This window comes from Garra rufa, chromosome 8, assembly GCF_049309525.1.
Source record: "Garra rufa chromosome 8, GarRuf1.0, whole genome shotgun sequence".
NCBI classification, from domain to species: Eukaryota; Metazoa; Chordata; class Actinopteri; order Cypriniformes; family Cyprinidae; genus Garra; species Garra rufa.
The window spans coordinates 1,954,643-1,978,983 of record NC_133368.1 but is presented as its reverse complement, the minus strand read 5'-3'; the positions used below and the strand labels follow the sequence as shown (position 1 = coordinate 1,978,983).

The following is a 24,341-nucleotide window of genomic DNA, read 5'->3' as shown; positions in this document are numbered from 1 at the left end:
CGCTCTGAGTCTGTTACAGCCGCAGCTCTCTCTCACGAGTCTGTCCAGTTTCATTCTGTAATCATCATGGAAGTAGAAATTCAGGCGAGGAATATCAACGGACATCAGGAGGACACAGAGATCTGTGAGGGGCCTGAGGTTCCCAAACGCAGCGATGTCAAAGTCTACAAGGAGTTCTGTGATTTCTACGTTCGCTTGTGAGTGTGAGGCTAAAACATTTCCTCTTGGGTTCATATGGCTTCTGGGTATTTAATTACAATACGTTAGTAAATGTTTCAAGTGAAAGAAGGCATTCATAAGCTCATGACAACTGTACTCAAGTGTTGCTGCCCTTAAGATTTGTAAATCACTGCATGATTATAGTAGGATTATAATAGATACTCTGTTGAAAAAAAAACAGCATATGCTGGTTGGGTAGGTTTTGATGCTGGTTTTAGCTGGTTGGTCCATTGCTGGTCATGTTGCTGGTCAAGGACCAGCATAAACCAGCTCATGCATGCCAGCACTGAAACCTACCTAACCAGCATATGCTGTTTTTTTCAGAAGGGTAAAAGCATCTGCTAAACGTAAATGTTCATAGGTGTCCTGAAAGCAGCTAATTTGAATGTCAATTTTTGATGAATGTCCATGGATTTCACATGGGTCTTCAGCAGTAAAGAACAGTAAATGTGTAGAGACGAGGACCAGCTCTGTAAAATCTGTGATGTGGTTCTGTCCTTTCAGCTTGACTTAGACTGATGACGATACATGCATCATGTTCTTGTGCTAATTTAGAGCTTCTCATTCTGTCAGAGCCGTGACAGAGAGAGCAGTGGAAATACTAGTGATACCTTGCAGCTGATTCACTGCAATACTGACAGCCAAAACAGCATGACCTTTTACATGTTTCTGCTTTGTGAAGTGCTTTAGCTGTTGAAGGTTTGCTAAAGGGTTCGTAGGATAGCTCACAGTTTGCGAGAAAGTTAAAAGATAGTTAAAAGATTAGTTCATACCTCAAAGTTCATATGTTGTGACCTCATGCCCTGCCATAGGTCAGCATGTGCCTTTTTTCCCCAGGCAATAACAGAAGAAATGTTTCACACACTGACACGTCATTCTGTAGGCTACTCACAATCTCAAAGAAGCACTCCAAAACTGTGAATCTAAATAAGACGAGGCTATTACTGATAAATGCATGATTTGCAATCTTCCAGCCTGTAGGGTGATTTGTTGTGAGGTATCAGTCACTCTGCGTTGCATGGACGTGACGTCTGAGGCTCAGACTAGTTAACAGTGACTCTGACAGCTGTGCGTCTGACAGATGAATCCAGCACTTCCACAAATATACATGCCTCACATGGGTCTCCAGAGAGCAGATCACACATTCCTCATGCCGCTGGTCTGAGCTTTACAAAGAGCAGGCCACACACACTCACACAGCCAAACACTGAAGAACAACTGGCATATTCTCTATAACGTGGCCTAATAAAAATGTATTTAGTTGATGCTTTTAGCCACAGTGACTTACAGAGTCATTTACAGTAAATGGGACAGCCATGGCTTAATGCTTACTCTCTAGTCAGACTTGTAACCCAAAGGTTGCCTCAACAACATGTCGAACCAATAACATCAGAAAATATGACATCGGTGCTAAAAAGAGGAACTAAAGCAAAAAAAGAAATTTTTATACAATTAAAAAAAAAAATAAAGTGCCGTTTATCAGGTCAAACAACACTTCAGAATCAGGTGGTTTGACCGAAACAAGCCAACAGATTTCTCCAGCAGAAACACATATTACATCCACTGATGTAGCTTTATGGATTCTATCACAGAAAACATGTATTGTCTCTGCATTAGCAAGGGCGTGAAAAGCATCCCTGTTATATCAAAATAAAGACACACCATTCCAAGCATCAGAGCTATTCTACAACAACCAGAAGAGGGTTGTTTTGAGCAAAACCTTGTTCACGCTTTTAATGCGTAATGGGCAGATTGTACAAATAGAATGGCTTGTCTGTTCTCCTTCGACTGTAATTGTGTATTGGTGGGCATATTGGAAGTGTTATTTGGATAGTCTGTTTTTTGTGTTTAGAAGTATGCTTTTTTTGCATATTATGGAACAAGATTCTGCTTTCAGTTTTTTGAAAAAACAGGACTGTCTTCGAAAGAGTAGACTTGGATCTAGTGACGTAGAAATGCTTCAGTCTAGGGCTGTCACTAATGATTATTCTGGATATCGAGTAATCGGTTGATTATTCTATATAGATTAATCAAGCAATCAACTAGTATTTTTTTTTAGCTGTTCCAGTTTGCTGTTTCCGCTTCAGCTTGACACAAGCCAGTTCACTTTTCTTAAAGAGCTCAACAATGTGCAGAGCACCACCCTAACCTTTGCTGATAGTCTGGTTCTTTAATGCATGGTGGACCAGCAACAGTTCATGTGTGGCCTACACATCGCACTGAAACCCATCCATACGTCTCCTTCAAAATCTTCACTGTGGCTACAATGTTGCATCCATTATCATGAACAACAGCTTTAACCTTTTGAGGGGGCAACTCAAAATTAGCTACGACTTCCTCCAGCCACTCAGTAACATTTGTAGCGGTGTGTCTGTCTTGTAAAGACATTGTAATATTTAATTTCCCAATCCTCTCTAAGAAAATAACACATCACCCTAGGTATGACTTTGTTGCGAGGCTGGTGAGAACTACATTGTTGGTTTCCTTCAGGACTTTGTCTTTTATTTCTTCATCTTTTTGATCAATTATTTTTATGACACATGCTCTTGATGGAAGCTTATTATTAACCAGCATTAAAAGAGGCAGTCAGGTAACACAGAGATGTTAAAACAGCTGTCTCTCTGCTTTACAAAACAACATGCATTGCTATAAAGAGAGATTAAACAGAAGTCAAGAGTCAATAGCCCAACTAAAGCAGAGACTGATCTCTATGATGGTAGCATCATTATAACTAATAAAACCAACATCTGATCCTCTGTAATTCTCATTAACAGCAGGTGTTCATCGCTAATGCACAATCATCATTTAATTATTCATCAAGTGTCTCATTTAATTAGTCTGAGTAATCTCATTAACTTTAATTTTTTGAGGACTTGGGATATGACTTTAGACTTGCCTGTGATTGAAAGTCCCACCTCTGACCCAACCTATGTTTTGTTGTTATATAAACATGTTAGTTAAATTTTTAAATCTTCAAGTTTAGGTCGTTATAACTCACCCTATTGAGACACTGCAAGTTGACAGGTCATGATTTCACTTGTCCACCTGACTAAAACACTAAAAAGTGTAGGCAAAACCATGTTAACATGGCAAGAGATATGATGACCTTACAAATCCATGAGGAATACTAATCTTCACCTTTGGACAAATAATGATGCATTTGCATGTGCAGTTCACATTTCTGATTTCTATTGATTTGTATATGCTTTGACGGGCACTGCTTTTGGTTACTGTTGTTCCAGTCACTTTGACATTGTGGTGATGTCCTGACACTAGGGGTCACACATGGGAGCCCCAAACGAGAAAAGTATCGGATGGCCACAATCTCTGCCTAATTTGGGCTGTGCCAATGCTGAAAAAGCATATTTGGTTGGTTTATATTCTCACTGTGAGAACATGACCGTGGCAGCGTTGCAGTAGCAACTCTCTTTTCTGGTTAGAGGAGAAGCATGTTGTAGCCAATCGAAACTCATCTATGACTCCCATCATGCATTGCGGCATTAATAAATTATGGGCTGAATTGTCTTTGTTTTGTCTAATTTATTTTACTTTACAAGGCTTAGACTTGTGAATGTATTTTAAAGAAAGATGGACAGGATTGGTTGTCGTGGACTCACAAGACTAAATATTTACAACCGTTGTTTGACTGAACTCCTTTAGAAACTTAACTCTCAGTTACAGTTCCTTTTAATTGAAATTGACTCAACTCTAAGTTGAGTTCATTGATTCAGGTTAAGCAACGATTACATTAAAACATAATCATCACCCCCTGATGACTTGTGGTCTTGGCTTGTCTGGTTGTTTACCCCCAAATAAAGCAGCCCAGCAAGATCTAATGGTAAAGATGTCAGGGTCAAGAGACCAACTAATGCAAACACTGACCACTGTAATGGTTGCTTAAAAATGTGATTTTCTCCTTTGGTGATTCTGCTTATTAACATCAGGTGTCTTCAATAATGATCAATCACCACTTAATTAATCACTAATTATCTGCTTCAGTGTTAATTTAACACTTGACACTCTTGAGAGTGGATGCAAATAAACTCCTGAGATAGTTAATTTAACTCTGGCCTTTTTGCTGTATAGCTTAATTTAAAAACAACATTAAAAACCACAACAAAAACAAACAAGTTGGCCGATCTACACATGTCTGAGTCGCCAGCAGAGCATCACCCCCGGAGGGGTGAACAAAACAGGTCCTACTGGCTGCACCATATTGCCCAATCCAGACATGGTTCTCAGAGCTCATGCTCCTCCCTGTCAAATCCAAGGGAATTTTGTCCACTGACACCCCGGCCTCTGGAACATCCATGTCTGGCCCCTGAACCGGACATGCAAGACTTAACTAGACTATCACTCAGTCTAGAATCCCTCTGTGAGACGGGCACATAGACTTGTGCAGTCAGGCCAGTGTTTTCATTCCTGCATGAGAGGTTAGAGAGACAGCTGTTCCCCTTCACCTTGAAGGTGTATATGTCCGCTGTAGTCGCATAACATGATGCAGTGAATGACAAGTTCTTAGGGAAGCATGACCTGATCATCAGGTTCCTCAGAGCTGCCAGAAGGAGAAATAATCCAAAGCCAACTCTTATCCCATCTTTGGATCTTTCTGTAATTTTCCCATGCCCACAGAGAGCTCCTTTTGAGTCCCTGGAGTCAGCCAAGCCAAGGACCCTCTCTTTTAGGATGGTCCTCCTGACCATACTCACATTCATCGATAAGGATGTGGACCTGTATGCATTCTCTGTCAGTGAAACGTGTCTAAAGTTCAGTCGGAAATACTCTTACATGATCCTGAGACCCCAGCCAGGCTACGTGCTCAATGTTCCCAATACCCCTTTTTAGGTACCAAGTGGTGAACTTGCAAGCAGAAGGAAAAGCTTGTCTCCAAACAGAGGCTGGACAAGTGGATTGTGGATGCCATTGTCTTGGTATACCAGGCCTAAGGCTTGCTGTGCTCTGTTGGAATCTAAGCACACTCCTCAAGAAAAGTTACATCCTCCTGGGCTCTAACAAATGGCTCCTCTCTAATAGACATCTGTAGAGCAGTGGGCTGGGCAGCACCCCGTTTTACAATCACTGAATTAAGCCAGTTTAAGCATGTTTTAGGTACAGACAGGTAATTAGTAGTCTCGCATAGCCAGACCTTCAGACTGATGGCTGAAGGTCTGGAATTCATGGCAGATTTCATTGGCCAAGGCCCGCCCATAAGACCGTTTGACCGACATGTCAAACAACCAATCACAGTTCGTTTCGTTCAACGTCACGTTTCGGGGCGTGGAAATGCCCCCACAACAACAGACTGGCGTGCAACAAGTCAGTCACTGAAATAACCAGCATTGAAAGTTAAAGAAGAAGAGGGAGAACAAGCAGTAAGTCAGTAATTCGTTCACGAAGGTTGCAAAAGTGTATAACAACAATGGCGTCTGCATAAGCACCTCCTAGCAAAACACAAGAGTAAATCAGTCGGCACTTTGTTTCCCGGCGGACCGAAAATAAACGCGACACTCGCATCTACCGAAAATCCGGTCAAATTCAACTAATCAGATGACGACTTCCACATTCCTTTAGTGTTTCCAGTTAAGTGTCCCATATGCATCAGACGTTTATCCAACGTTCCTTGGGCGTGACGTCTGAGGCTGAGACTAGGTAATTAGTGGATACTGGCTGGATGTTCCACTTCCACTTGAGTTCCCAGGGCGGCAAACCCTGGACGTGTCTTTACTCATTCTCACCATCTCTGGGGTCATGGGTCTGTAAAGTGTTGCCAGATTTTGCTAGAATAAAGTGTTTAATGGGTAAAATGCTTAAAGTGTGTGGAGATGTTGTCATATTGCTAAAGATCACTGAAGATCACGAGTGTGCACCAACATTCTTAATGCATTGGTTACACTCTTGCTTATGGTTGCAATCATGCAAACTTTTTTCACTTTGTTTCTAATCTATTTTTTTTTTACATTGTGGTAAAATCAAAATATGAACATTTGTCTTCACAGCAACATGACGAATGCTTTAGCCAATGCCATCTGTGAGCGCTGTAAGGCCAGCTTCACACCAACAGAGAAGATTGTGAACAGTAATGGTGAGCTGTACCATGAGCAGTGCTTCGTCTGTGCACAGTGCTTTCAGCAGTTCCTCGAGGGGCTCTTCTATGAGGTGAGACACTCACACACTCAGATCTGAATCCAACAGTCTCCAACCTTGCTCTTGGGCTTCAGTTCCAGTCCTGCTCCAAAACACCTGACTGTCATTATCAGGTAACCCTGAGCACACTGATTAGCTGGTTCAGGTGTGGCTGATTGGGGTTGGAGCTAAAATCTACAGGACGGTGGTAAGTCTTCAGGAGCAGGGTTGGAGACCCCTGATCTACAGTATGTACTTTTTACATTCATTCATTCCATTTTACTTCTCTGAGAAAGTCCAGAACCAAATTTTCAGAAGCCTAAACACTGCAACGGTGTGAGAGAACACTTTATAGCAGCAAGTTACCTGACATACAGTAGAAGTTCATTTGCAGATTATCATATTAAGGTCTGTACCACAATCTACAAGCAGCTAAGTTTAAGTTTAAGCTAAGTTTGAGCTTACCCTGGAATGTTGGATAAGATTTTTAAAGTTGCTCAGTGGCATAAGAAATGCATTATGACTAATACTTTTAGTGACATCTGGACACAAAGATGGATCACTCTTTTAAATAATTAGCTGCTTGCTGCAAATATTACTGTGTATGCCTTTTTGAAATGAAAAATACTTGCTTTTACAGTTTGAAGGCAGAAAATACTGTGAGCATGACTTCCAGATGCTGTTTGCTCCATGCTGTCACCAGTGTGGTGAGTAGACAACCCTGATCAACTGTAAACTAGTAAATCATGTAGATGTCAGAGCTGTGGTGATTTGCTGTCAGTGTGAATACACCTAGGTTATTTTTATCATTCAAAGTTAAGAAAAACATCAAGATATCATCAAGATAAAACATCAAGAAACATCAAGATATTGTCGCAGACCACAAACACCACTTCAAGGTGATGATATTCCCTGAGGACAGTGGCTCCCTTCAGCAGGATAATACTAATAGTACTGCCATATTGCTAAAAATGCTACTCAGTGATTTGAGGAACATGATGAAGAGTTAAGTGTGTTGCCTTGCAGGACCTGAAGGATGTGCTGCTAATATCCTAGTGCCTGAAACCATGAGACAAGTTCAGAGATCTTGTTGTGCCCATGCCTTGGCACATCAAAGCTGTTTAGGCAGCATGAGGATGATCTTTTAATGTTGTAGTTGATCAGAATATAGAGGTCATCAAAACAATTCATGAAACATTACTTTCAGGTTGTTTTTATTCTACCAATACTAGTATGTTTAGGTTGTCCCCATTCAATGGGTAATGCATCCTTTGCCAAAAAGAAGTATACTTCGAGTTTATTTTATTAAGTATACTTAAGTAAGGTTCAAGTTAATTTTTAAGTATGCTTTATGTATTAAGTATACAAATATCAGTGTACTAGTAGTATATTTGGGTGTACTATTTCAATACTCATTGGGACTAAATTGGCCCACTTTCTAGTATAAAAAAGTATACTTAAATGTATACTTTAAGAATAACTTTGAGTACACAACTAGATTACATTTATGTTGTTAGTTTGTACTGAATGTCTGCTAAAAGGTGAACTTATATGTATACTGATAGTTTACTATTTAAATACCTTTTTATGCATTTAGTACACTTTGAAGTATAGTCTCAGTAAACTAGTAGTTTCAAGTGTACTCATAATTTGTCTTTAAGTGAGTATACTAAATAAGTATACTACTATGTCTCTATTTAGGTATTAATTTGTATATATTTTGTTATGAATATCTGAACATACAAAACATCAAAAGAAGGAACAGGGTATCTGCTTGTAAACAAAAACATTTTATTCTAGCTCCATGCATCCTTTTATAAACACTTGAATGTGGGTAAGTTTCATAAATAAAGATTAATAAACAAACAAACAACATTTTTAACAAAACGCTAAAAAAAGACTTTTCATGTTAATCAAAACATAGACAAAGTAGATCAAGACCCAAAAACTTTACAGTCATTATTACCTCTTCACTTTGATGCAGGTTTATGTCTGACGATTGTGTTAAATTACACAATCATTTGTACAAGCATCTGTTGTTTCGGTTTCTTCTTCAATTGTGTTTTGTAAATTCTGTTCAGAATATGTGTAATCGCGCCCCTATATATAACAATGAAAACACAGATTCTCAGAGGACAAGTAGAGCTTAAATGTGTTTAGACTTTTTCTAAGTATAAGTAACGTATACTTAAATGTCATTTTAAATATATTTCTGAGAAATATATAAAGCACATTTCTGAGAAGTACATAAAAAGTAGACTAAAAGTATACTTTCATTTTTTTTTTTTTTAAAGAAGTATACTAATAGCACACTTCTTTTTCATAAGGGATTTCATAAGTTTGCATGCCCATCCAGTCTTAATAGTTAAACAGACTTGACTTGATGTCCTCGACCAAGACTCCGAGGCTCAGCTCAAGCTCCAGGTTGCCATCCCCTGTGCTGATACTACATGGAGTAAAATGAGAGAAATAGAGCAGGAGATGGAGGGATGATGAGGACTGAATAATCAGGCTCCTTCTGAACCTACTTTTGGAACTTAATTTCTTTGTCCAGTCAGGAGCTACAACACAAGTTCTGGAAACAGCTTCAATTGTTCTGCAGTAATTCTGAAGACCATGCCACTGAACCATGATTCCAGCATTTGTTTGATGTGTATTGCGTATGCTTGTGTTCCCAGGTGAGTTCATCATTGGGCGTGTGATAAAGGCCATGAACAGCAGCTGGCACCCTGACTGTTTCTGCTGTGATCTGTGCCAGGCTGTGCTCGCTGAGGTTGGCTTTGTGAAGAACGCAGGCAGGTCAGTTCAGCCGCTGCTGTAATTCAGGGATAACATAAAGCCTTCATGTGGTCCTTGTACAACTTTTAGTCAAATCAGTTGAAGTTTTCCTTGAATGCGACTTGGAAATAAACATGCTGCGGTCTAGAAATTCAAATACAGTAAATAGTTTTACATTGTTAATCTGCCTGATAGACATTTGTGCCGTCCGTGTCATAACCGTGAGAAGGCTCACAGTCTGGGGAAGTACATCTGCCAGAAATGTCAAGCCATCGTTGATGACATCCCGCTGATTTTCAAGAATGATCCGTACCATCCGGACCACTTTAACTGCAATAACTGCGGGTGAGTAACTTGCTCTCCTGCACACACAAGCGACGGGACGGATGAGAGACTTTCAGAACGTCAGTCAGCAAATTAGATGTCCCAGATAGCACATGTACGTCTGCAAGATGTCTGTTAAAGATCTCATGATCTGTATACAAACACCTGGCAGACGTCTGTAAGATGTCAGTTTTACATACATTTTAAATCATAAACATCTTAAAGACATCTAATAGACATCTATTTGACATCTGATAGGAAACGTCCAATAGACGTATTGCAGATGAGCAAACTACGTCTTGCAGATGTCAAATAGATGTCTCCGAGATGTACGTGTGCTATCAGGGGTACCCAGATAGCACACATACATCTGCAAGATGTCTGTTAAAGATCTCATGATCTGGAAAACATCTGCTGTGTACAAACACCTGGCAGACGTCTGTAAGATGTCAGTTTTACATACATTTTAAATCATAAACATCTTAAAGACATCTAATAGACATCTATTTCACATCTGATAGGAAACGTCCAATAGACGTATTGCAGATGAGCAAACTACGTCTTGCAGATGTCAAATAGATGTCTCCGAGATGTACGTGTGCTATCTGGGTATTGATGTGTAATAGTAATAACCCTGATAGCACACATACATCTCTGAGACATCTATTTGATGTCTGCATTTACATCTGCAAGACGTAGTTTGCTATCTGGGAAACTGAAGCTCAAGGTTGAGTGATGTTTCTGCATTCAGTAAGGAGCTGACAGCTGATGCCAGGGAGCTGAAGGGTGAGCTGTACTGTCTGCCTTGTCATGATAAGCTGGGCGTGCCCATCTGCGGCGCTTGCAGGAGACCCATCGAGGGGCGTGTGGTCAATGCCATGGGCAAACAGTGGCACGTGGAGGTATTTCAGCACATGCTTTGATGAGGTGATGCCTTCATCCTCTGAGCCATTCCAGCATGTGATGTTGACTTGTTTATTGTTGTGTATCATCTTCTTGTTTGCAGCATTTCGTGTGTGCTAAATGTGAGAAACCGTTTCTGGGTCATCGGCATTATGAGCGCAAGGGCCTGGCGTACTGTGAAAATCACTACAACCAGGTAAAGTCTGGAAATTAGCTCATTTATTCACTGCACAATGACCAATACAGTTTTAATATTAAGATATGAATATAAAAATATCAATATTGATAAAACACAGATGCATGCTATGTCCGTTCTGTTGTATTTGTAGGCAGTTTAGTTCAAATCTCTGTAACGCTGTCACATTTAAAATGTGAAAGGAGTGATCAGGCTCTAAACCCAAAAGAGACAATATATATACAGGACAGTCTACTAAAATACTACGCAGCCAACAGTCGCAGATACTGTATGCAGTGAAAACACACTGTTTTGAAACATGATCTTAATGTGAGTGTGTCTCATTTCTTTTACAGCTCTTTGGAGAAGTCTGTTACCACTGCAACCGCGTCATTGAGGGAGATGGTGAGAGCGTTTGCATCGTTCATAAAGTTTTCAGAATCTGCAAAATGTTAATTATTTTAAAAGATATTTCACATTAAGATGTTTACATATAGTCCCAAGAGAAAATAATAGTTGAATTTTGAATGTTGAATGAACTCATTCAAAAGAATCTCAATATTTTGTTGTAACCTGAATGATCCACAGCTGTGTTTTTTTGTTTAGTGATAGTTGTTCTTGAGTCCCTTGTTTGTCCTGAACAGTTAAACTGTCTGCTGTTCTTCAGAAAAATTCTTTAAGACCCACAAATTCTTTGGTTTTTCAGCATTTTTGTGTTTTTAAACCCTTTCCAACAATGACTGTATGATTATGAGATCCATCTTTTCAGGGACTCCCAGAAAGCATACGTACGTCTGCAAGATGTGTGTTAAAGATCTCTTGATCTGGAAATCATCTGCTGTGTACAAATGTCTGGCAGACGTCTGTAAGATGTCAGTTTTACATACATTATAAATCATAAACATCTTAAAGACATCTAATAGACGACGATTTGACATCTGATAGGAGACGTTCTATAGACATATTGCAGATGAGCAAACACTCTAAAAATAATGTCTTGCAGATGAAAATGCAGACATCAAATAGACGTCTCCGAGATGTACATATGCTATCAGGGTCATATGCAACTATTACATAAGTTTCAAATGCTTACTGATGCTCCAGAAGGAAAAACGATGCATTAAGAGCCGGGGGTGAAAACTTTTGAACAGAAACAGAGTCCCTCAGTTGTCCTCAGTGTGAAAAGATGGATCTCAAAATCATACAGTCATTGTTGGAAAGGGTTCAAATACACAAAAATGCTGAAGAACCAAAGAATTTGTGGGAGCTGAAGGATTTTTCTGAAGAACAGCAGGCAGTTGAACTGTTCAGGACAAACAAGTTAACATTTGAACTGGGTTATTTTTATAAACTATAGACGTTTTCCTGAACGCATAAGTCACACCTGACTCTTAACCTCTTTGCATTTCTGGTCTCCAGCGTTTTTAGTCAAAGTAGCATATATTCCGAGCTGTTACTCTAATGATAAAGCTATTAAAATGTTTTTAAAAAGCACATGGCTCTATAGCAATGACCGTCATTTGTCAGTGCCACTCCTCAAAGAGTGTGTAAATGACACGAAGCTGCTGATGTTAGCTACATTAAAAACAGATGGATGCTATTTGAATGGGTTCCTATGGAGACTATCTAATCTGACGTTAGAATTCGTAATGGTGGTGCTTATCATTTACTCAGGAAAAAGCTCTATATGCAAACATCTTTTATGTGAAATATCTCATGCGGGACAGTAGTAAATAAAAAAGAACATGGATTTTGTAGGATCCCACTTATTTTGCTAAAATAATTAACATTTTGTAGATTCCGCAAGGTGTATGCAAACTTTTGACCTCAACTGTATAATGATAATCACAATGCTATGATTCATAGTGAAGAACCTACACATGTGCTTGATTTTTCTCTCTTTTGTTTTGAAGTGGTGTCTGCGCTGAAAAAGGCCTGGTGTGTCAAATGCTTCAGCTGCTCCACATGCAACTCCAAGCTGACCCTCAAGTGCGTAAAAGTGTGCTAGATATTAGCTTCTCGGTGTAATTTGACTTATAGGGTCATGTACAGAAATGTCAGAGCATTGTGTAGTGAACTGCTGGCTGTGCTGTGTGTTGTTGCTCAGGGATAAGTTTGTGGAGATGGATCTGAAGCCGGTGTGTAAGCACTGCTACGAGCGTGTGCCGGACGAGCTCAAGAGACGCCTGTCCAAGCGTGAACAAGACTCCAAAGACATGAAGAAGAAGAAAATGCCCATCTGTCTGTGACGCGTGTCTCTCCTGTCAACACCACACATGCTGTTTTCTCCTCGACGGTCAGTGCTTTCCTCCTCCTCTCATACTAAATCACACTTGCCCAAGGTCACCTTTAGCTGTTTTATGTCACTCTCAAGTCAAACCTGTGGACTGAGGAAGCATTTCTGACAGGTTTTATGCCTACTGGCCCTGGGCTTCACCTTCTTTCCTAAATAAACAGAAATAAAGTGTTTCTAAGTGCATTATACCCAGAAAGCACATGTACATCTGCGAGATGTCTGTTAAAGATCACTTGATCTGGAAAGCATCCGCTGTGTGCAAACGTCTGACGTCTGTAAGATGTCAGTTTTACATACACTCTAAATCATAAACATCTTAAAGACATCTGTTAGACGTCTATTTGACATCTGGGGCCTCATTTATAAAACTTTCTTACGCACTGATTTGATCTTAGAGTGTTCGTACGATCAAATCCACGTCAAAGTACAGATTTATAAAAAAAAGATCACTTGATCTGGAAAGCATCTGCTGTGTGCAAACGTCTGAGAGACGTCTGTAAGATGTCAGTTTTACATACACTCTAAATCATAAACATCTTAAAGACGTCTATTTCACATCTGATAAGAAACGTCCAATAAACCTATTGCAGATGAGCAAACTACGTCTTGCAGATGTCAAATAGATGTCTCTGAGATGTACGTGTGCTAGCAGGATAGTATTTCATTAAAGATAAACATCCAAAGGCAGGGTCTTTTTGAACTTGTCAGTCTTTTCATTTTAAACTTTCCTCATGTTTGATCAGATGATTTTTCCCGTTGTGTCTAGGAGTGCTGTGTGAGACGCTCCTGCAGCGCCGACGAGGAGCCTGAACATCCAGCATTCAGGGTTCATGAATAAAGAAATAGTCTTTTGTTGTGCTGTTTTAACTTCTCACTTGAGTTCTGTTGCATTGTATTTTATACATCATCAGTCAGCTGGAAAACCATGAAATGTTCAACTGTATTGATTTTTTGTTCACTATTTAGAAAGTTACTGCTCTAATGCGAGCGCTACATGTATTTATCAGTTCTCAGACAGTAAATCTAATATATTTGATGAAGTTTGACTGGTGTTTGAAGTCTCCTGTAGGGGAAGCATCTATGTTGTGAGTGTCCCGCGCAGAGACGCTAGATGGCGCCACGAAATTATCAGAATTACTAAACAGCTGTTTTATAGTCTTCAGTCCTTAATGCTGTAGTGCTGGACATCTTTTTGATTATTTTCCCTGAGTTTAAACTATAGAGTCTGTTCACCTAAAACATGATCATTTTGTCATTTACTCGCTCTCATGTCGCTTATACAAAACTTTCAACTTAAATTTTATTAAAACACTGCAAAAACATCCAGTCCTTCTGAAAATACATGATCACTTTATATGAGCAACATATTTAATGTAGGCTTTTATTCACATACAAACATTGATATACACACACATATGTAGAGATCATGAAAGCTTGAAACTGTAGCTCAAATGTTTCTTGACGCAAGAAATAAACCCTCAATGTTACCTTTAGTTCAGAGTCACAGTTCCCTTGTTGGAAAATGCACAAAATCTTATTTTTCATAAAAAACAAAACAAAAAAACCTGGATTACATTGAGCACTGATCTCTGTTTACTTTTGTATCAAAATACTAGTTTTCTGTAGGTCAGACCTATGCAGTAAAGTGAAAACTGGAGTTAAAAAACTAGCCCTGACAGTGGATTTATTTCACACAAATGAATAAGTCCGGACCTAACTGCTGATTAGTCAGAGATACCTCAAGTTACCAGTTTTCCTAAAAAAATGTGTCAAAACTAAAGGGGAAATATAGCAGCTTTGCTTTCACTTGATCTAGAAGCATTTGACAGCATACAGTTTCCTATCAATAATAACACTTTGAATAAACAGTGAAAATCAAGTTGCCAGATATTTATTTTGTTCAGAAAACTCAAAAGCATGTGGCTGTTTATGTGGGACCTCATGTTAGTGTGGTGTCCCTCAGCCAAATACACACATTTGAAAAAGCCTTCAAAAGATTCACATTCTGTCCAATTAAGCCCATGTAAACATGAGAAAACTCTGGGGTAAACAAGTTCTTTAATAAAATAAAGTCTTTTCTTCTTTTTATTTTCTTTTATTTATTTTTTTTCAAAAAGAATTAATTTTGTGGTCAACAAGTGCAGTCAACTTTATTAACACAAAAAGGACAAAAATAAAACCACTGCATATACAAGTTCTGATTTACACAAGAGTTCAAGAAACACAATCTGAAAAAGGATGAATAAAAGTTTGCGTAGAAAAGCTCACAAAAGCTGTCCGCACTCTGAGATGGTGATGGGTTTCGTGGGTTTCCCATCTTTAGTGCCCAGCTCTCCGATTCTCCTCACCACATCCATGCCCTCTTTGACGAATCCAAAAGCAACGTGCTTGAAGTCCAAGTGCTCTGCTTTCTTGAGGGTGATGAAGAACTGAGAGTTGTTGGTGTCTCTGCCGCGGTTAGCCATGGACAGCAGCCCCGGCCCCGTGTGTCTCACCTCGAAGCTCTCGTCCTCAAACTTTGTTCCGTAGATGGATTTTCCTCCAGTCCCATCCTGGTTGGTGATATCGCCACCCTGAGACACAGCAGGACAAACACACTTGAGTTTCTGAATACCCATAAGAAACCAAAGCTAGATGCAGAAACATCAGATATTTCACCAGCTGTTCATATCTAGAGTTGGACATGTTTAGTTAATATATGTTCAATACTGATCCACTTCACTCGAAAGGTTCAGTAACACCAAGCAGATCTCTTACTTTTACTGCGATGATACTATAGTTTCTGTTAATACGCGGCTCATAAAAATTAGGGAAACACTTACAGTATAAACGCCAAGTCAGTTAAACTTCAGGGAAATCAGTCTTTCCAGTAGGAAGCATAAATGATTGTGAACCAGTTTTACCCATTTCCCCAGCAGTCTTAAGATCACGAGGAGATACCGGGAGATGGGCCATTACACAAGGAGAGCCGGACAGGATCACAAAAGGACCCTCCAAAATGAGATCCAGCTGGCTACTGGTGTGCATGTTTTTGACCAAACCATCAGAAACTGACTCCATAGGTCGGCGTGAGGGCCCCAAAACACAAAATAACTGGTCAATCTCCCTCAGTCTGGGGCTCCATGCAAGATCTCACCTCGTAGAGTTTCAATGATCATGAGAACGATGAGGAATCAGCCCAGAACTAAACCGGAGGATCTTGACAATGATCTCAAGGCAGCTGGGACTATAGTCACCAAGAAAACAATTGGTAACACACTACACCGTGAAGGACTGAAATCCTGCACCCGTCTGAAGTTTACCAATGAACATCTGAATGATTCAGAGAACTGGGTGAAAGTGTTGAGGTCAGATGAGACCACAACTCAACTCGTGTTTGGAGGAGGAGGAATGCTGCCTATGACCCCAAGAACACCATCCCCATCGTCAAACATGGAGGTGGAAACATTATGCTTTGGGGCTGTTTTTCTGCTAAGGGGACAGGACAACTGCACCACATCAAAGGGACGATAGACGGGGACATGTACCTTCAGGGCATCGAAAACGGGCCATAGATGGGAATGACCCAAGTCATCTGGAGCCAGTCTCCAGACCTCAATTCCATTAAAAAAAAAAAAAAAATCTGTGGAGGGAGCTGAAGGTATGAGTTGCCAAACGTCAGCCTCGAAAGTTTAATGAAGGATCTGCAAAGAGGAGTGGGACAAAATCCCTCCTGAGATGTGTGCAAACCTGGTGGACAACTACAAGAAACGCCTGACCTCTGTGACTGCCAACAAGGGTTTTACCAAGTCATGTTTTGCAAACACTTATTTCACTCATTAAAATGCAAATCAATTTATACATTTTAAAATGTGTTTTTCTGGATTTTTGTTGTTATTTGGTCTCTTACTGTTCAAATAAACATACCATTAAAATTATAGACTGATGATTTCTTTGTCAGTGGGCAAACGTACAAAATCAGCAGGGAATCAAACTATTTTCCCCCCTCACTATAAAGGCCAGGACACACCGAGCTGACGTTTCGCCGTCGACCAGTGTCTGTGGTGGCTACTAGTGTGAGTGAAACATGGACTGGATGCTCAGTTTAGCAAACAAGTCAGTGCCAGAGAATTTCAGCGAAAGCGATGAAAACAAGTACATAAATGAAGGTGGCACAAACAGAAGGCTGTTCTAATGTTTCTTGATCTTACCCAAGTATTCCAATATGCAAGTATTTTCCTAACATGAGCCTCTTAAAATAAAGTTATCCCCATGAGCAACAAAATGGTAAAGCGCTGCTTCATTTACATTTCGTGTATATCTGTGAACATCTCGTATATCCTTGTGTTTGGTTTGCTGGTTTCGTTGCTACTATTCTTTGAAGTCAGCTTGGTGTGTTCCAGCCTTAATGTGTTCGGAACATTGCCAAAGTATTCTGGCTGTGGTTTGGTGAGTGAATAACGCATTGATAAAACGTTAGTAACACTTTTCTAAATGTGTGTTGCAAGCAAGTTCCACAGAAGGAAAGAAGGGTGGGCCACACTGGTGGAAAAAGCCAATCACAGCACGGAAATGAAGTGCCAAACTGCAATCTCCTCATCTTGGGAAAGGGATCAAGAAATGTCTATTGAAAGAGTCTCTGGCGGGTGTGGTAGGAGGTACTAGCTGATCTATGTTGTGAGTCTCCAGTCCATGAGGGATAAAGGGCAACAGTCAAATAATTTTTAAAACAGACACATTTGCATTTCGTTTAAAAACTAAATCTTTTGCCAACATCTTGCCTTCTCACCTCACTCGACTTAACACTCCTCGTGATAAATGAAATCGGACTGCTGCCCCGGATGCGACTGTTAGATCCACTGCATTGAGCCGCGTTCAGTTCTTAATTGTACTGTTTGTTCTCTAACTGAACTAAATGTCCAAACGTCAGCGGATCAGGTGCCTTGGTGGGCAAGTGACAGCAGAACGACTAAAACAACATTTCTGATGCTGTGCAACAAGATTGGTCTGCTGGTTAGTCAAGGTATCCCGTTCCATCGAGCAAAGTCACATGACTTTTTTTTTTTAAAGCGCATTTATTCTGTTATTGTAGTTTATGCACATTTTTTTCTTATCGGACAAAAAGTTTATCCTACTTAATTATGCACATACGTTTTAAATTCATTTTAAATTCAAAATCTTCACGTTTCCATTAAGAGTTTTTTATGCGACATTCCGGCTACAGAGAGCAGCCTTTGCATTGCAGTGGTTCAACTATGATAAACAAGCCTCGCACGGCAGAGTTTGCACTGCACTTCATTCTCATTCACTTTATAAGAATTAGAAATCTTGTTCTTCTGTTGTCCTTGACAGCTTTGAAGTGCGTTATTGGCGGCGCCACCCTCTGGAGCATCACCACCGAAAACTTGGGGAATTTAATAATCGCACAACCTAATCGATATTCGGTAATTAAAAAAACTAATCGAATATTCGAAAATCGTGACCTATCCCTAGTAAGATTAGGGACAGGTTTGGTGTTATAGGTAGGTTTCAGGGTGGGTTAGGGTGTAAGGGATGGGTCAACAGTGGTAATTCCAGAAATTAATTATAAACGTAATTACATAAAGGTTTTTAAAAAATATAAGTACAATGTAAAAACATGTACACAATAAGTATATTGTACCAAATTATTAATTTAAATGCAAGTACATAGTAGGTAAGGCCACCTAATGTAAAGTGGGACCAAAAAGTGTTCCAAATATATTTCTAAATTAACTTTATAAACTAAAGAAAATAAAATGTAATCACTTTGATATTAAAAACAGCAGCTGTGCAATGGGGAAGAGAAAAAAAAAAAAAGTCGGACTTGAGCCAGTGATTCTGATGCACTGTCGGACAAGGTTCGGGCAAGGTTTTAGGAATTTTTGCAATGGATGTTTGTTTAATAGCTTAACATTCTTATTTAGGCAATTTCTTATTTAAATTGATTATTTCTTTGATTTGTTTTTACATTTTGCATGTTATTTGTTAAAATAAACACATGTTTGTTAATAGTAAATTAACAGTGACTGCTAATTTCTGATTTGGGAGCGAATTGTTTGTTAAAAAGGCTATTAAAAGTATAGCTCTTAACAGACCTGTGTGTTTTGTATCAGTAGCGCGGTGTCTGTTCCGTTCTCGAAGCATATAAGCTCTGTCTGCGTGAAGCGCGCCGCATCCAACTGGCAATGCTCTATGTAAAGTTTAATAATTCTGAACTTGTCATGTGTCCATATTGCACCAAAATGCCACACTGTACTCCCTTGGGTCCACAGCAACACACCCGCCACGTGTGAAGCCGATTGGATGAACTGTTCTTGACATAATAAAAATGCAAACAGACAGACATACAGAGATTCCTGCCTTTATTAGAGAGGAGAATATGTTCAGCCCCCTCCCTCGAAGCTTCGAATATTCGGTGTTGATTACTACCACAGCTTCGAAGCTCAAAAAATGGTATTCGGACCAGCCCTAGTTTAATTAGGAATAGTTATTTTAGTACTTCAACTTAAATGAAAATGAGAAACAGTTTCCTGAAAACTACCTGGAATAAAATGTGTTTTTGATATTTTCGGTTAGTTATTATTTTAAACAAAAATTAGTTTTAGATAACTATAAAACCCTGCTTCTCAATTGCTTTGCATATCATTAGTGTGTTTGCATAATATCAGCTTGTCCTCACCTGACACATGAAGTCCGGGATGATCCTGTGGAAGATGGACCGGCTGTAACCGAAGCCCTTCTCTCCTGTACACAGAGCCCTGAAGTTCTCTGCCGTTTTGGGCACGATATGAGCGAAGAGCTCCATGGTAACTCTCCCTGCCTTTTCATCATCTACGCTCAAGTCAAAGAAGACCACAGGGTTGGACTCTCGTGAAAGCGCCTCAGCGGCGGACATCTGAGTGGCATCAGCCTGAGACATTCGGCTCTGGCAGTCGGTGAACGCTCTCCTGAAGGACTCGGCCAGCTCTGGAGTCTTGAACTTAGCCGCCAGCTGCTCGACTTTCCCGTCTCCCTCTGTGTGAGTGAACAAACATACAGACGTGAAGACACTGGCAGCAAGGTGACGTGTTTGAGGTGAGGAGCGAGGCCTTTACCTGCGTAGTCTGTGGCGGTCCACACCAGCGCATTAGCCGAGGTGTTCATGGGCTTGAGTTCGATGTTCTGGCTGATGGTGTGGTTGGCGCAGACTTTCAGCACCTGTTCGCGTCTCATCAGCAAACGGTAGCGCTTCTTCGCGGGGTGGAAGAGGATCTTGATGTCTCCCACGCCGCGCTCCTTCCACTGGTTAAGATCGCGGTCCCAGCGGTACAGTTTGGCCCTTTCTTTGAACAGGATCTCCTCGTCCTCCTCACCAGACTTTACCTCCACCTGCAGGAGCCACATCAACACACGTCACACCTCCAGAGACATGAAGAAGAGCACCGCTAACAGCATCACAGCAAACGCTCACCTCAGGCAGAGAGACGATCGGCTCAAAGTGGATCTCGTCATTATGGGGCGTCTCATCATCACTGCCCTCCTCTTCTTCATTGCGTGTTTTCCCTCCTTCGTTTTGTCTCGCTGTGCTTCCAAAGACTGTGGCTCCTGCGCCTGACCACGCGAAATTATCATCTGCAGAAATAAACACATGATGAAAACAGCACACTGCCAATATCAATGCTGATATGTGACCCTGGAGCACAAAACCAGTCTTAAGTCGCTGGGGTATATTTGTAGCAATAGCCAAAAATACATAGTATGGGTCAAAATTATCGATTTTTCTTTGTCAAATCATTAGGATATTAAGTAAAGCTCATGTTCCATGAAGATTTTTTTTGTAAAATTCCTACTGTAAACCTATCAAAATGTAATTTTTGATTAGTAATATGCATTGCTAAGAACGTAATTTGGACAACTTTAAAGGTGTTTTTCTCAGTATTTTGATTTTTTGCACCCTCAGATTCCTGATTTTCAAATAGATGCATCTCAGTCAAATATTGTCCTATCCTAACAAACCATACACCAATAGAAAGCTTATTTATTGAGCTTTTATATGATGTATACATCTCAGTTTTGTAAAATTTAACCTTATGACTGGTTTTGTGGTCCAGGGTCACATATACTAGCAATGCTGTTGAAGAACTCACAAAAAACAGACATTATGAACGGCTTGTTTACAGAATGAGATAATTACAGCAACAGTTTAAGATCAGGCACAAGTGAGCTGAGTGCTAAAAGATCTCAAAGACCTGTGAATTGGACTGTTCAATAGGAGTAATTCAAGCTGCTTCTGTCTACTAAATCAGATCGGTGGAGTAGGAGACACTGGTGAACAGTTATACAAACACTCACCTTTTTTGCCAAACGCAAATTCACCTGAACCCTTTGCCAGGTCTGCAAACGAAAACTCGGCAGCAGAAGCAAATCCAAAAGACAGACCTGCTAGAATAAAAGCAAACACATGTCAAACACCACACAGCTTTCGGCAGGTGAAAGAAGATCTACAGCTTGCTTGAATGAGTGTCGCTGTAATTCAGTCTCTGAGCCTGATCCTCGCTCACAGCTCATGTGCTTTTATCTGGTCCTGTCTGAATAGAGCTTACAGACAATCATTAACTACTGAAATGTCTCATGTTTGGGAGTTTCAGTGCTGTTCAGCTGTTAAGAGGAGAAACTGTTTTTTGTTGTTTTATTACATACTGGGGTGTGCGATATGATGATTTTTGATCGTGGACAATAAAAAGGTCTCCATGATCAGCTTTTGGAGAAATATCGTAGTATCGTGCTATTCTATCAGCTGCAGCTCTGGCGCCAACGTCTTAATATGCTGTACAACGCGACATACATTCACACCAGTGTTAACTTATTCACAATCGCAAAGTTACATCATTTGCTTTAAAGTCTTGCCAGGTTAAACATTTCATATGCATGCTGTTCTGATATGCGTGTGCACCTGAAGCATGTGCAGCCTGTCAAATAATACCCAATTACTGAACTAAGTTATGTATCAAGCCTGATTACGCTAATGCTGTCAAAACACACAAGGTTTACATACAAGGTTTACATTATACCAAACATGCGGCCTCTTGTCATTAAGGGATAGTTCACCTGGAAATTGTAATTCTGTCATTATTTACTCACTTACACATTGTCCCAAACATGCATTAACTTCTTGTGCTAAACAAGTGAAACAAGTAAAAAATGTGGGTAACCAAGCAGTAGCTGGTCCCCATTGAATTTAAGAACAGAAATGATCAAATAGATAACGTTCAACAGAAAAAAAGAAACCCATTCAGGTCTAAAACAACCTGAGAGTGAGTAAATAATGGTTTAAAAATAAAACACAAAGACAGAATTGACTGAGAGATGACAGAATTTCATTTCTGGGTGATCTATTCTTTTAAATGTAAATAAAACAACAAAACACAAAGAGAAAAATCCCTTACTCATTTTAACTGAAGAAATTTAATAGTTGATTTAATAATAATAAAAAAAAAAACATTGTTCAATTGATGTGCAGAGTGTATAAGTATACAGTAGTCAACATTTGAAGAGGATCAAAACCTTTCATCAAAGTTGTCCTAAAATCAAAACAGTACCTGTTCTTGTCTTAGGACAACTTTGATCTTTTTTTGATCCACATCAAATTTTGACTACTATATAGTGTTTCACTTTTTTATATTTTTTAATTAAATTTCTTGAATGCTAAGTTACCTTTACTGTACCTGAAAAATAAAGCACTATGTGTTTTATTTGTATTTTGTTATTTTGGTAATGTGTATCTGTGTTCTTGTTTTTTAATAAAGATAAAATAATGACAAATATTTTTATCTTCGCTCACTTTGGCCTAAACATTTGCCATTCTTTTTTACTTTATAACCATGAAAGGCTTTGGTTTTAAAACAGGGAAATCAGTTTGGCTTTACTGCTCAGACAACTTGCAAAAACCAACATGACGAAAAATCGTAAATCACAATCTTTCTGAAAAAATACGTGATCTGATATTTTTGCCATATCGCCCACCCCTACCATACACAGTCAGATGATCTTTGCAAAACCATATATTGTCGTTTATGAGTCTAATTATAATCTGTAACAAAACGGTCATCTTCACATTGTCCCAAACTCTGGTTATTTATCCTTAAAACATTTTTTTTTAATTCAACATTGCCATTATCATGCACCCACAAACAGACAAGTTAGACATTAGATTTTCTGCTCAAATACATGTCATACAGCTAGTCTGATTTCATTCACAAAGCTATACGAGCTGTTTATTGCTACAAAACTTGCCATCAAACCTTCTCAGTAATGTTCTGATCTTCAGCCGCAAAGAAAATATTTCACATGATTTGCAATTACTGCAATTAATATTAGGAATCAAGGTTTAAGTCGCACTCACCTGTGGCTGTGCTGGAGTCACTCTCACTGCTTCTCTTGGTGGTGAGGTCGATGGGAAGGCTGCCGTCTGCCACCGGTGTATCAGCCTGACGCGCTTCTGCTTTGCCATCGCTCGCGTCAACAGCTGCTGCATCATGGGAAGGCTTGGGCTTCACCTGTGTATCCAGAGCAAGACATGAAGAACTGGTGCTGTGCTGCAGACCAAACTCACAGCAGTGTGAAGATCAGAAACACTCATCACCTGTGCTGGCTGCAGCTTCTGGAGCTCAGTGTTGAAGTCGTCTGGTTTCTCGGCTTCTGCTTCGGAGTCGCTGCTGACGCCACACAGGAAGGTGGGAGGCAGCAGGAGGCGTCTGGCTCTCTGCTCCTCGTCTGCGGTCGGCCGCTTCTCCCACACCAGAGTGACCTCTGAGTCTGCAAACACAAGCAACACAACTCAGAAACACAGCCATGAGAGAAGAGTGTGTGCAGTGATGAGAGATGTAACCTTACTGCACATCGCTGACCAACAAGAGCTCATTAGCGCTGCATGATAGTAGGAACCAGTGGTGTGTGTGATGTGCAATGAGTGTCAGTCATCAGTTGAACCTCACACCACGAACATCCCAACAACTTTCAAGTGGACCTGATGAGTCCCAATAACTCGACCTACCATGATCAGACGCTCCATCAGCTCCATCTGCATAGAGCTTCCCCTTCAGACTCTTCACTGCACTTTCAAAATCCTCATCTGAAATCACACCGGTGTGAAACTGAGGTTAATCATTTCTCACAGTGACGCAGACCGCTTGAGTCATGAAGACATGAATACTGTTAAAGATTTAACAATGAAAGTAAGTGTACAGAAGTTCTGATAAACTAAGCTGGACTTTGGTCATTTGTTTCACAGGTGACAGAAACCAAACTGTTTTTAAATAGAGTGCAGATCTTACCATCGTTGTCATCGTCGCTGATGTATCCTGGACGGTTTTTGTAACAAAAGAAGGTATGAGGAAGCATCAGTCTGGCGGCCAGCTCTGCTTGCTCTCTCGTGGGCTTTCTCTCATATATGATCTCAACATCATCGTCATTATCACACACGTCCTGTGAGCTCCTTTGCTCTGACGGCGTGGAAACTAAGCAAAAAAACAAACAAAAACTAGA

General features: G+C 40.0%; 2 protein-coding genes across 4 annotated transcripts in view; one reads left to right on the top strand and one right to left on the bottom strand.

The window, feature by feature from the left end:
- On the top strand, window positions 1–13,640 carry lims2 (LIM and senescent cell antigen-like domains 2). Its single transcript, XM_073845208.1, has 11 exons — window positions 1–197; window positions 6,216–6,375; window positions 6,983–7,049; window positions 9,021–9,141; window positions 9,316–9,465; window positions 10,196–10,346; window positions 10,451–10,543; window positions 10,879–10,927; window positions 12,436–12,511; window positions 12,630–12,818; window positions 13,585–13,640. The coding sequence occupies exons 1-10, from the start codon at window positions 67–69 to the stop codon at window positions 12,769–12,771; spliced, it is 1,140 nt and encodes a 379-aa protein (XP_073701309.1). The 5' UTR covers window positions 1–66; the 3' UTR covers window positions 12,772–12,818; window positions 13,585–13,640.
- Window positions 13,641–14,693: 1,053 nt separating this feature from the next.
- ranbp2 (RAN binding protein 2) overlaps window positions 14,694–24,341 on the bottom strand; it is a 111,279-nt gene continuing 101,631 nt past the window's right edge. For 2 of the 3 annotated variants that reach the window (XM_073845205.1, XM_073845206.1), the window contains 9 exons: window positions 24,131–24,313; window positions 23,851–23,928; window positions 23,440–23,612; window positions 23,200–23,353; window positions 21,150–21,239; window positions 20,269–20,429; window positions 19,913–20,186; window positions 19,498–19,832; window positions 14,694–15,391 (listed from right to left, as the gene is read on the bottom strand). In XM_073845205.1, coding sequence (XP_073701306.1) covers window positions 15,083–15,391; window positions 19,498–19,832; window positions 19,913–20,186; window positions 20,269–20,429; window positions 21,150–21,239; window positions 23,200–23,353; window positions 23,440–23,612; window positions 23,851–23,928; window positions 24,131–24,313 — 1,757 coding nt within the window. In that variant the 3' untranslated portion in view covers window positions 14,694–15,082. The remainder of the gene's footprint in view (window positions 15,392–19,497; window positions 19,833–19,912; window positions 20,187–20,268; window positions 20,430–21,149; window positions 21,240–23,199; window positions 23,354–23,439; window positions 23,613–23,850; window positions 23,929–24,130; window positions 24,314–24,341) is intronic. The other variant, XM_073845204.1, reaches the window with a different exon arrangement.